Below are 13565 nucleotides of genomic sequence, written 5' to 3' on the forward strand. Positions count from 1 at the left end.
TAAAGGTGACCATGTCGGAAAAAATTTGTATGAAAAAAGGAAAAACATGGCTCAAATTTATTTTTCGAACATTTAAAACCAAATCATTCAAAATATAAGCAAAATGATTTTTGAAAATTTGTATTTTTTAATAAAACTTATGCCGACCAGAGTAGATTCCTTACGGCCAAGGTCGCGAACGTACGTACATTCATTCGCATTTGTGCAAAAAAAAATAATATAAACGTTTGCTTAATGTTTTTTTTGCTATTTGATAGAATTTTTTAAGCTCTTTGCTTAGTGTTTGCTAAGTGTTTGCTTAGTGTTTGCTTAGTTTGCATTTACACTAAGCAAAGAGCTAAAAAAATGCTATCAAATAGCAAAAAAAACATTAAGCAAACGTTTATATTATTTTTTTAATATTGCACAAACACAAAGACAAACACAAAAACAAAACCACGAATACAAAATGAAAGTACACTTTGTACTTACCTTCGTTTAAATTGTTGTTGCTCTCCATTATTTTTGTATAAAATCACTGTGGACGGCACTCCACATAGTGGCGAAGCGCGCAAGAGAGCGTGCGAAGACAACTACTCTGTACATATGTATATATGGCCGCAGAATTGAAAATCTGCCATTACGGTCCGATCGTAACGAGTGATACTTTAATCGAAAGGTATCGCAAAAACTAAGAAGATTGCATACCAAGACTTTCGAAATATAGAATTGTTTGGGAGAAAAAGCGGTGAAATACGGTGGGGATAAAATCCCCCGACTGTTTAGCTAGTTTTATTCTTACTGAGAATACGCGTCGAATGACACCTCACTTGTTAAAATCCGATGTCCCGTTCAAAAGTAATTCAAAAAACTAGATTTTCTGCTTCCCAAAATGAAAATGTTTGTCCCTTTGTTTGTGGGTTTGTATGCATCCCATCTTAGTTTTAGGGTTTTGGAAACCCTATGGGTGTATAAAGTAGCGTAAAGTAGAAAACGTTTGTTCTACGACTTTTGGAAAAACCCGCTAGCTTGGCGGAAAATCAAAAAAAAAAGCCAGATTTAAAATACTTATAGTATCTAAACACCCAATGCTACAGAAACGAGCTATATATCTCTGAAAAGATAATTTAATTTGCTAAATACTCTTCATAAAGTAAAATTGTCTGAATATAATAGATTTAGAGTTATGAAAAAAAGTTATTTTTTAAAACCACTTTTTGACTATTTTCTCAAAATTGAGTCGAACGATTTATTTTTAAATTTCAAATCATACAGCCATTGAGATTCCTAATTTTTTGATATATAACACTTTTTGCCCTTAAAATTACCCTTTGGAAGATATTAAGCGATAAGAAGTGCAACTCGTTTCAGCTCCGTATACGTAATATTTCATACTTATTGGAATAAACAAGAAAAAAACAATTTGATGACAAAATTCCTTATTAGATTTTTTCAAACGGAAAATCTGTTATGGTTTTAGGGTCCTTTACTTGCCTGAAGCTAATCGAAATAGGAAACTTGATCTATTTGTTCTACCACTTCGGAAAAACCCGCTAGTTCGGCGGGAAATGTAAGAAACGATAGATTTCTCTTAGAATCTGAAACTATACAGCCCTTGAGATTCCAAACTTGTGCTATTTAAATAGGTAATTGAAGCGATAAAACTTGTTGTGCCTAATTTAAGGTGGCGTTCAGCTAAGATTAGGGGTCGAATCAGTGTGTTTGGTTTTTCAATAGCGAAGCCATATGGCGACGACTCCTAGTCATGGTAATGGGGTACTTAAGCTCTAGAGCAAAAAAAAACTTCTGATATCAAACAAAATCACCTCTTAGCGAGGTAAAAAGTAGTGGCAAACGCGCTTTTAACAAAAATTTCTGATATCAACAATTGTGACGAAAAAGGATATAACATTCGATAAAATAAATAAACTATATTAAATTTATGTATTCGGCACGCTACAACAGAAAATTTAGAAAAGTAAATATTTTAATTTTTTTAAATATCGTATCGATGACATTTTTTATCATAAAAAATTATAACACCATTTAAAATATCACAAAAAAATATCGATATATTTGATATTTTTTTTATTAGTTAATTTTTTTGCAATTCAAAAAAACAATAAGTTTTTATAACAAATAATACTTTATATATATTCCAATGTAATAATACATCATTAAATTCTCAAATTGCAGTTCATAGATATTCTCAAATTAATAATTATAATACTTCATTAAGTTCTTAATATAATAATAATAATACAGATAATTGTTCATTGTTCATACATATTCTCAACTTAATAATAATACAGATAATAATTCATATATTCCAGATATAATAGAAATTATAGTAATACTTATATAATGATACTGATATATGTTGGAATTTTATTTCCAATGTGACGACTCAACGACTTGAGGAATACTCTGTGTGATGTGGGCATCCGTCATACGGCTCCTGGAGTCGCACACCACGCATTTTATAGCGGACAAAAATTTAAAAAAAATATCGATATTGCGATATTTGGGCAAGCTCAATATCACGATATAAATATTTTTTTGATATAATATCAACAACCCTAAAAGCTACTGAAAAAAGAAGTGACAGCTTGCACAGATTTATAAAAATATCCTAGTTTGCCTAAAATAGCTAGCTTCGTGTTGAAACTGAAGACTGGCACTCACACCAAGTCAGTAGCTTTTAGGCGTTTTCGCACTTCGCTAACAATAAGACAAGTAAAGTACTTCGAAATGGCCGATGTGGCTGGACATAAGATCGAGACTCCCATCGTGGAGGAGGCTCCAGCTGAGAATGCAACCGCCGCCAAGGAGAACGGAGCACCGGCCGCCGACAACGGGGCACTCTCCGGTGCCGTCGATGGTGAAAAGGCGACCGCCGAGGCCGCTGACAAGGAGGAGTCCGCCGCCGATGGCCAGGAGGCCAAGAAGAGCAGCGATGCAGCTCCAGCTGCTGTTGAGGAGGGCACCGAGGAGGCCTCCATCGGTGACTCAACCGATGCCCCCGCCGCAGAGTGGATCCATTGATAAATCTAGCGGAATAAAAGTCGATTTTTAGTTTTTGCCAATTTTCTTTTCATCTGTAATGTCATTTTCTGCTGAGTTCTGTTCTTCAAAATTGTGCAAAAGAAACACAAATTCATTTAGCACTAACAATTGTTTTGATGCTATATTTTCCCCAAGCCACATGGAAAAATGTAAGCGCCCACGGACGACATTTTAACTATTTGGAGCAAAAATGTAGAAAAACATATAACCCGATGTCTAGTCATTAAAGACAATAAATTATAATTTCATTCAAAAGCAAATGAGTTAATTATATATATATATATGGTAGAACAAATTTTAACTAAATTTGTTGGTGCTGTACGCAGAGGTATGTGAGTAGTGTAGCTTTCTTATGCGGTTGCTCCACGGCATTGTTGGGCTCATTCATACATTTAGCCTAGTACTCAGATCGCGAGAGTTTCACTAGTCAAAAATTCGAAGTCTCACTCGCAATGCATGTAGCATAGTCTTACTGTCAAGCAGCTGGGTTTTGTGACAATTGAATCAATTTAAAAAATACTAGACTGCTGGTGCACAAAGAAATTTAATTATAAGTAAATGAAATGTTCAAGGGATGTTTTATTTATGCAAATAAGTATTCCTTAGCTTCGTTCTCATCTTGCGGATTCCCTATGTGCCAACAGGGGAGTGAAAGCCGGATTGTTCCGCTAAGCCACCCGGAGCCGACTGTCAACAACCGTAGTTACTTCGATACCGATAATGGCTTTTTTCGATTGTTCGAGCTTTGAACTGTGCCTATCGCACATGCGATAGCCGCATATGGGAAACAAAAAAATCTTCATATTAATCGTATTTTTCCGAATTTTCATAAATAAATGGCCATATTTTCACAATACATATCTAGATCGATAGATATTTTCATTCTAAACAATTTAATAATAATAAATAATTAATATTTTTCGATTCGGCCCCAAGAAGCCGAGAAAATCTTAAAATAAAAATTGGCTCCATGCTCCAGATTCCACGGTTCCGACACCGCCGCTCAGTCGCTGACGCTAATTTGACGCATATCTGAAAAGCTTACTTTTTTAGTTGGAAAACCACAATCCCTTGCAACAGAAGCAAATTCGATTGGGGCCGAGCTTTACACTCTTATTGAGTGTTATTATATGAGCTTCCAGGCCAGTAGGTATGTTTCTAATAATCATATCCTCCTGAAATAAATTAAGTCGTATTTCCTGATTTCGGATTGTATTCAAAATTCTATACTGACTAACTCTTTGACTAATACTTCTAATTGCATCGATAGTTGCATGTCGAGCAGCTATACGTGCACTTCGTCAAGCCAGAATTTTTCTCGCCTGCTCGACGACCCTGCGATCTCTAAAACTCCTAGCTGTAGCTCTCCTTACCTTGTAGCTCTCCTCTTTCTAATAATATCCTCAGTTGATCTAGCTTTTGTTCTTTCCAAGGTGTTTACTTGTTCGGTTCCAAGCGCCTTAACTGATGGGCGGCGGTATTTGGTGTAGAACTCTCACATTTATATTTCGTCGACTTTCTAAATGTCGTAGAGTGTCGTCTGCTTGCTCAACCCTACGAACAGTACGATTCAAACGTCTTAACCTACGAGACGCTGTATTCACGCCCTGCTCTGTATACCTGGCTAATAAGTTATAACTCTGCATTTCCTTCTTTCGGAATTTCGGCGTATTTCTAACTTTCCCTATTTAATATATTTCTGAAGATTTGGTTCCTAGCCCAAAATTGCAAAGAAGCCAATACATAAGTAACAGCTTTTCGGGTTAGTTTATGTTTCCAAAATCCTGTACTGAATCCACTCTGCGGCGGGAGCATCTGTTGAGTCACCGATGGAGGCCTCCTCGGTGCCTTCCTCAACAGCAGCTGGAGCTGCATCGCTGCTCTTCTTCTTGGCCTCCTGGCCATCGGCGGCGGACTCCTCCTTGTCAGCGGCCTCGGCGGTTGCCTTTTCACCATCGACGGCACCGGAGAGTAATCGCCCACCATTAGATGATCCACTGTTGAAATAGCCCCCTCGGTGAAAATTTGTTAATAAATATTGACTTTAAAAAGTATAAAACAAAAAACTAGTTCCTTGATTCGCCAATGCACCACAAAAACCTATTAAAAACAAAAAACAAATACCACACGTTTTCAATATCGGTATATTTAGTGTTTTGTGGTTTAAATTAGGACGTTTAAGATAACTTTAGTTGTAATTTTGCCTACAATAGGTGACCAAAATTTGTTGTATATTTTCAACTGTCAATTTTGTTCTTTTGTCGGTGAGTAAAATATTAAATGCGGAAAAGCTTCTTTCAACATCGCACGACGTTAATGGAGCATATTTGAATTTGTAGATATTTTAAGTCATTAATTGAATGCTTTACATCTATACTATTAATAGTATATAATATATAATATAATAATAAATATAATATAAAAATAAATATAAATAATAATAATAATCTATACTATCAATAGTTTTAAAGTCCAGTCTTTTTGTAGTACATCCTTTAATTTGTTCTTTAAAATATCTCCCATGCTATCCGGCACGTCCTTTTCAGTATCCTGACAGTTGCCTAACAGAACCATATTTTGTTCAAGGGAATTAGATCCTTTTTCCAAATTTTCAATTATTGACGGCACGTTGTAAAAGTAGTTTCCAATATTTAGGAGTTCCCTTTAAACCGTTAAGTCTTTTAGTTGCTCCTGCACATTTTGAATGGCCTGAGCATCGACGCGTTCTAGAGATCTGACAGCCTACAAGTAAAGTTTACTAAATAGTTAATGCCAATTAAAAAGAATAACCTACTCGACTGATTCCATCAATGTTCGTTGCATGAAAACATGCAGTCTCAGTCCAAGTTCCCCATCTCGTTTTTATTGGTTCCGGCGGCATCAATTGATAATGAGTGCAATGGTAGGGAGTTTTTACAAATATTTCTTTAACGTCCGATATATGTATATTTGTTGACTTTTGCAATCCGTGGGCGAGGCAAGTCACATGTATCATTTTGGGATAAAATGTCTTCAGGTTTTGTCCGGCCTTTATCATATAAGCAGCTGCGTCAGACACCAAAGCAGTACATTTTCTTCATTTATGTCTGGCCATAAAGCTGGCTGATTCTGACGTAAGTTTACATCTGACGTCCGTTGGAATAAGTTGCAGGGCAGAAAAGGACCTTTCAACGCTATCTTAGGTAGCAGGAACAGCATGGACCACTTTTTTCTTTTCGTAGAGGTATGGGTAGACAAATATATCCTCCCCCCAATAAGTGATGAATTCAACATTTAAATCGACCGGCTTGGGAGAAGAATGTTCGATTTCACTCTACGCCTTTTTTATGTCGTCATCATAGGCGTCTGAGTTCTCTCCGATCTGCAATTCTTTAAATATACCTGATTGGCTTGAAGATGATGGCGCAGGTTCATCGTCTTGAATATGACGAAATTCGAATACCGAACTATAAAACATAAATATTTACTTATTTCATTATTAATAGCATGTATCTGTAAATAAAGATGCTTCAGCTGATTTCTTCCTCTGACTATGCACTCCGGGTTTTTGTTTACACACGTTGAATTCGAGGAACCAAGTAAACTGCACAAGTTACTATATGATTTTCCAAAAGGATTTCTTCTCTTTTTTGGAGGCAGTACACCAATACCTTACTACTGGTACCCATCGCATTACCAGCTATCTTTAGCTCGAGCCATGTCTTATAAAAATTGGTGGCCACGAATAATGGCTCCAAGGTAGTGCCCAAAGTTCTGATCGTAGTCCAGTCTGAAGCCGTCAACTTGGATTTAATATAATGTACAGTCTTGCAAAAGTTCTCATAATCCAGCAGTCTTCGAAAAATAAAATACGTTGAGCCACACCGAGCTGGGACATCTATGTCGGGAAGGGGTAATCCCAGGACGCAAGACTTATACCTTATAAATTTATAAGACCTAAGTACATAATAATAATTAAATATTATTAACACAAACGGAGTCCTCAACATTTTGACTACTGCACGCACTTTTTCTATTATTTTTGTACATTTCGAGTTGATTAAAAAGCCCTTTACGCCTAATTTCACGGTATGGGCAGCACAATTTACAGATGTTATTGAAAACACTTCAGGTTTTTATAAGTTGTTTATCGTCATCAAAGTCATTATTATCCAAGAAAGTGGCATCGTCGTCGCTTAGAAGTGACACAGCTTTTGTCATATATTTGCCTTTGTCTGTGGTAATGCTTTATATTTGTTTCTACGAAATTTTAACCTCCTTTAAAATTTTCGAGCATAGATTGCTGAAGGTCTTTAATGCAGATCGACGAGACCGAGAGTTTTTCTTAGCAAATACGGATATTGTGATAAGTCTGTGCGTTCATTGATGCCACGGTTGCATCTTGTCGCTGTATCCATTTTTATACCCTTGCAGAGGGTATATTGATTTCAGTCAGAAGTTTGCAACGCATGAAGGAGACGTTTCCGACGCCATAAAGTATATAAATTCTTGATCAGCATGACTAGACGAGTCGATCTAGCCATGTTCGTCCGTTTCTACGCAAACTAGTCTCTCAATTTTAAAGCTATCGGGCTGAAACTTTCCCAAAAGTCTTACATCTTTTGCAGCTAGTATATAAGTCGGAACCAGCCGGATCGGCCAACTATATCTTATAGCTCCCATAGGAATAATCGGAAAAAAATTGGAAAATTGGTGGGAAAATAATATGAAACAAATTATAGCTTCGGTGTTTTTTGACATTTTCTTATTTATTTATTTATATTCTGGTTTTGAGACAATTGCAAATTGCCACCAACCACTATTTTAGCTATAGCTACTGGGCCTTAAGCTAGGAGGATGTTATTTACATATAAAAGTGTATTTATATATAGTTACTAACAAAATTTATATATTGTTATATAAGCGTATGGCCTTGATGAAATCATTGGCGCTGGCGATATTGGTGGATTTTGGGGATAGGGCATCAAGTGACTTTATCGAGAGGGTGTTGCTTCTTGAAGTTTCATGGACTGGACACTCTAGGAAAAAGTGCAGCACGTTATTTCGCGTACTGCAGTGCTCGCACTGGGTTGTTTTTTGAGAACATGCTCATCGGTGTATCTTGTGTATCCAAAACGTAGTCTTTAGAATTTTGTGAGATCTCTGCGGTTGATGTTGCCTTCGGATAAGATGGTGTAATCTTTAATTGATATTTTTTTTTCGTTGAAATATTTGTAGTGGTCAGATGCGTTTTGCCAGATCGATTCCATTTGTTTTTTGAAAGTATTTTTAATGAATCACTGTGTGTCTGTGAAGTTATAGTTGCATTCCATAACCTGTGGGAATTTTTGCTGCTAGGTCTGCTGTGTCGTTACCAGGAATATTGTTATGGCCTGGAATCCACAGTAATATAATCTTTGGTTGGTGGCGGTTGAGGATGTCTCGAGTACGAACGGTATAGAAAGATTGGTTATTGGTGTTGGTAACTGAAGTTACAGCAGACAGGGAGTCAGAGCAGATACCCACTTTTTTCTTTTGTTTGTCAGCATATTTACATGCAGCATAGATGGCTGCCACCTCTGCTGTATAAATTGGGCTGAGTGTCGGAAGAATGGCTGTTTTAATTACAGTTGTTTCTGTCGTGATGCTATAGGATACTCCTTGGGCGGATTTGGAACCGTCCGTGTAGATAAATCCGTAGTTATGAAAGTTTTCCTTGAGAGATATAAATTTTTGTTGGTATACTGTTGGCGGAGTGATTGCCTGTGTTGTATGGTGCAGAGAAAGGTTAACCGTGTCTTTTGAGAAAAACCATGGTGGTGTCTTTTGTTTGTATGGTTTTATAGGTGGCGTAAATGTGCCATTATCTTTGGAAAATTGGAATGCCTTACGTAAGACTGATTGGAGTCTGGGTCTTCGTTTAGACTTCTTTACTTTTTGTAGGATGGTTTGGATTGGGGTGTTTGCTGCGAACAGTAATGCCTTGCACATCTTTGCTATACTCATTTCAAACCTTAGCTCTATTGGCATCAATTGGGCTTCGAAAAGGAGATTGTTGATGGGGGTGGTGCGAAATGCTCCAAACGCCAGCCTTAAGGCTGAATGGTAATTGGCTTTAAGTTTTTTTAAGTACGACGCAGGGCAATTTCCGTAGAATGGGAAGCACTAGTCAATTTTGGTCATTATTAGGGCATTTGTGAGGCTTATAAGAGTCCTTGTATCGCAGTTGTATTTCTGGCTTGCCAACCATATTATGATGTTGAGACGCTTGGAGATTTGGACTGTCAGTGAGTCAATGTGTTCCTTCCATCTGTATCTCTTGGTTATGGTTAAACCAAGAACCTTTATGTGGTCGCTTGAGCTTAGACGGTAAGCGGTCGAGTTGATTTTGAAATTGCAATTGGTTTTTCTACATATATGTAAGTGCTTGCATTTAGAGATGGAAAGCTTCGCGACAGAATAACTACACCAATTTAGGATGTCAGTGAAAAGTGCATTTATGTTTGCGTTCATGGTCCTCTTGCTGACCTGTCTTGAACTCCTTGTGGATAGCAATCGTGCGGCACAATTTATTGTACGCGATAAGGAAGAGTATCACTGATAGGGGTGATCCTTGTGGAATGCCATTGTGAAAAGGCTTGCTTTCTGAATATACGTTTCATATTTTAATTTTTATTCTTCTGTTGCTGAGAAAGTTAATGACATATCTTAGAATTCTAGAACCTATTCGCCAACTGATCAGTTCATCTACTATCGTATGGATTCCAATTTTGTCGTATGCTTTTTCGAAGTCCAAGCTTATTATTGACAAATGTCTTCTTGTCGATAGGGCAGCGTTAGTCTGATGATCTAGCAGTGCTAGACACTCAGATATCGACATACCTTTTCGAAAGCCAAGTTGACGGCTATCGAGGAGCTTGCAATTGGCAGCAAACCACCACAGCCTGTTCGCAATGATTTTATCCATGGCCTTTGCCATGCATGGGTTTAAGGATATGGGGCGGTATGAACTTACTGCTGTCTTTACGGAATTCGGTTTGTGGATGGGTATGACTGTGCTGTTTTTAAATTGTTGAGGTATGTGGCTTTTAAGGATATTGTTGAATAGGTTTATAAGTCTTTGAGTTACAGGGTATGGTAGGTTCTTTAACATTAAATATGATATTCTATCGCGGCCAGGAGTTTTACCTTTGAGGGAATACAACGCACTGGAGAACTCTAAAAAATTGATGTTATCGTCTATCATCAATGCTTCTGCGCACGGTGCTGGTTTTTGACATATTATTTTATACTATTGGGAATATCATTTTTGTTTTTTTAAATATAATAATTACAGCTGCAAGGGTATACAAACTTCGGCTTGCCGAAGTTAACTGCCTTTCTTGTTATGCATACTTTTTTGTTTGTGAACAACAATTTTAAAAAACCCTTTGATATCATTTAATTTTCTTTCAACTAACGTCACTGAGGTCATAAAAGATTTGCTTTGTCAATGTGGTTGCCTCCGGGACTTCGCTTTTAGACATTTTTTTTTGCGGCAAACGAAACGGTCAGAGTAAACAACTGTCAAATCCAATCCCGGTCGAAAACGCCATCGAATCGCAAGCCACACAACCGGACAACCCCGGACGCAACATGCGTAAGCTGGGCAAGAAGAAGGTGGTCGGGGAGCTGAGCCGCTCGAGTCGCGCAAAAACGGTACCGCCCCGGAAAGCGACAACGAGGAAAAGGACCTCGCCGGCTCCAATGGGGATACCGGCTCCTCGGTCTCCCACTCCTCAGCTGCCTCCACCTCGAGGAAGCCGCCAAACAAGCGCATGGCCCGTCCGTCGACCACTGTGCGCTCAGAGCAACAAGGTGTCCACCTCCACCTCCTCGGCCGCCGCTGGTGGATCGTCGGCGCCCAAGAAGCGCAAGCTGGGCAAGCCCAAGGCCAACCCCGGTCCTGCCGTCAAAAATGGCAAGAAGCCCGCTGCAGAGGATCTGGAGGACGATGCCGACCCGGTCAAAAGCGACGCCGAGCCGGAAGCCGAAGTGGAATACGAAGTGGAGGCCATCGTGGGCCAAAAGACGGTTAAGGGCGCCACCTACTTTCAGGTGCGCTGGAAGGGCTACACCAAGGCCGAGGTCACATGGATGCTGGAGGCAGATCTTAGCTGCGACTACTTGCTCGAACAACTTCGGGCTAAGGATGCCAAGCCCAAGACCAGCAAGTCCCCGAAGGCCAGCAAGAAAGTAGGAGCCGCCGGACGTGGTCACACGCCCGATGCCACAAAGGGCTTGATCGAGAAGTACAAGCGCGACCTGGTCACGCAGAAGAACGTGGATACCAAGGAGCTGCGCGAATCGCCCAAGAAGACCAATCGCCTCGTCAACGAATGTTACCCGAGGACAAATATTCACAATCGAATTGAGCGCTCCTCGAAACGGGCTGCCGCCAAGAACCGTGAATTTTACGGCGAGGACTGAGGAAGGGCAGCGGCCCCGCCCCCTTCCAGTGGTCGTCGGCGGAGGCGCCACTAAAATCCTTTTTTAGTCGAGCCTCCGCCGACGATTGTGAATATTTGTCCTCGGGTAACATTCGTTGACGAGGCGCTTGGCCTTCTTGGGCGATTCGCGCAGTCCTTGGCACCGAAGCCCTTCCACCTGATGCGGTACAGGCCACCCTCTGCGTTGTCCACAAAGTCAACAATGCGCTGGACAACCCATCCCGAGGTTTTGTGCATCGATCCTCTGGCCAAACGGTTGACCCAGACCTCTGCCGATCCCAATCTGAAGGAGGTAATAGTGGACACGAGTTGCGGAGCTGCGTTGCTTCGAGGTGCTCGCATATATCCTCCGGGCGTAATCGCCATGGGGTCCAACGCTCAGCTGGAGGAACTTGTCAGTGTCTACGCAGATCTGAATGGAAAATGCAGGCGACGGTCGATCACCCGGTACGACAGTTCTGTGAAGATTTTCCTGGGTACGGGCAAGGTGCTGATGCAGCGCTATCAGCTTTTCAACAACTCCGACCAACCAGCCAATGGAATCGCCGTGGAAATGCAGTCCAACGTCAGCGGAGTGTCCTCGCTGGGCGATTTGTGTGCGACCGCATCTTGTTGGATGCCCCATGTAGTGGCCTAGGCAACCGACCCCAGCTCTCCTGCAACATCAAGAAGGCGAAGGTCCTGCAGTCGTATCCCAATATATATATATATATATAGCACATGTACCGTCACCGAGGAGAAATGCGAGGGCCTGGTGTCCTGGGCGCTCCGGAAGTTTCCCGAGGTGCGCCTGGTAGATGCTACACCTCGCTTGGGGGTCCAGGACTTCCGCTTCCGGATTTGGATGCAACCAAGTCGCGTCTGCTGCAACGATTTGGACCCAGTAAGGAAAATACAGACACGGTGGGCTTCTTTTTAGCCAAGTTTCAGAAAGAGAGCTAAATAAATTAAACTAAAATCCATTGTTGATTGGTTGTTCATACATAGGTATGTACTTTAATATCAAGTAAAGCGAATACTGCGCTTTGGAAAGTATAACGTTTTAAAATATGCAGGTGGTTAAACTTTCTTTTCTGATTATGCGTTTTAATAACAGATATTCATATATTTGTTTTCTAGATGAACATACATTATAATTAGTATTTACTAATTCATTTATATCTTAATTTTACTTTGTATCTAAGTCGCGCCACTAAACTTGGATGATACAAACAATTTTATGCTTAAGAATAATAATTAATTGTCGAGATATAAGATTTGGATTTGCTAAGGAGAAAAGTTGGGACACAGCAAATTATACGGTTTCAAATTTTACTCCTTGATAGTAATTTTGCAACTTTCCCCGTTTCCCTGTTTACGTTTTCGTAGTGAATGTTTCAATTTTCAATTTCAATTTCCGTCGACTATAGCGTTCGAATAGTACCAGTTATCACAAGTAATGGATTAAAAATGAAAAATTTAAAATGAAAAAAGTATTATTTTGACTCGTTTATTGGGCATCGTACTCAAGCAGGTCTCTAGTTTTGCGGGTTCTTCTATGAAATCGAATGTTTTATTTTATAGAAAACTGAAATTAAGATCCAGCGCTGCTAGTCATATGCGAATTTGTTTTGTTTATCAATACAAATCTACCTATTCAAAAATTTATAAGCTCGGACCATTTATTAAAAAGTTATGAGCAATTAAAGTTTTTAACGCAATGTGTTGCCTTAGCTAAATCAGAAGTTTTAAAAATTGAAACCCATGAAACCCATTCAGCCGAATGCCACGCCCACTTTAACGTCCATAACGAAAAGTTCTGCCAAGCGCCGATATTTTGAAGCTAGATAACGATAACTAAAATTTGACTTACAGATTTATATTGGCATTTCTTTTAACTGAGCTGGACTATCAACCTCCCTGACAGCGAGCCACTTTCATCGCCAACTTCACAAAAAATTAAAAAATTAAATTAAAAAGAATTATAAAAAAAACAAGGAAGAACGCTATAGTCGAGTACCTCGACTATCAGATACCCGTTACTCAGCTAAAGGGACCAAAGGAAAATGGAGA

General features: G+C 39.4%; 3 protein-coding genes across 3 annotated transcripts; all 3 read left to right on the forward strand.

The window, feature by feature from the left end:
* The first annotated feature begins 2730 nt into the window (after positions 1–2730).
* Positions 2731–3024, forward strand: LOC119546113 (brain acid soluble protein 1-like). The gene has a single exon (XM_037852202.1). The coding sequence runs from the start codon at positions 2731–2733 to the stop codon at positions 3022–3024; it is 294 nt and encodes a 97-aa protein (XP_037708130.1).
* A 7609-nt stretch (positions 3025–10633) lies between these two features.
* Positions 10634–11780, forward strand: LOC119547594. The gene has a single exon (XM_037854514.1). The coding sequence runs from the start codon at positions 10660–10662 to the stop codon at positions 11491–11493; it is 834 nt and encodes a 277-aa protein (XP_037710442.1). The 5' UTR covers positions 10634–10659; the 3' UTR covers positions 11494–11780.
* Positions 11674–12455, forward strand: LOC119546114 (tRNA (cytosine(72)-C(5))-methyltransferase NSUN6-like). Its single transcript, XM_037852203.1, is given in 4 exon segments — positions 11674–12113; positions 12116–12214; positions 12216–12322; positions 12325–12455. Coding segments are annotated over 4 exon segments (735 nt in total). The 5' UTR covers positions 11674–11715.
* Positions 12456–13565: the final 1110 nt, after the last annotated feature.

This window comes from Drosophila subpulchrella, chromosome 2L (assembly GCF_014743375.2).
Source record: "Drosophila subpulchrella strain 33 F10 #4 breed RU33 chromosome 2L, RU_Dsub_v1.1 Primary Assembly, whole genome shotgun sequence".
NCBI classification, from domain to species: domain Eukaryota; kingdom Metazoa; phylum Arthropoda; class Insecta; order Diptera; family Drosophilidae; genus Drosophila; species Drosophila subpulchrella.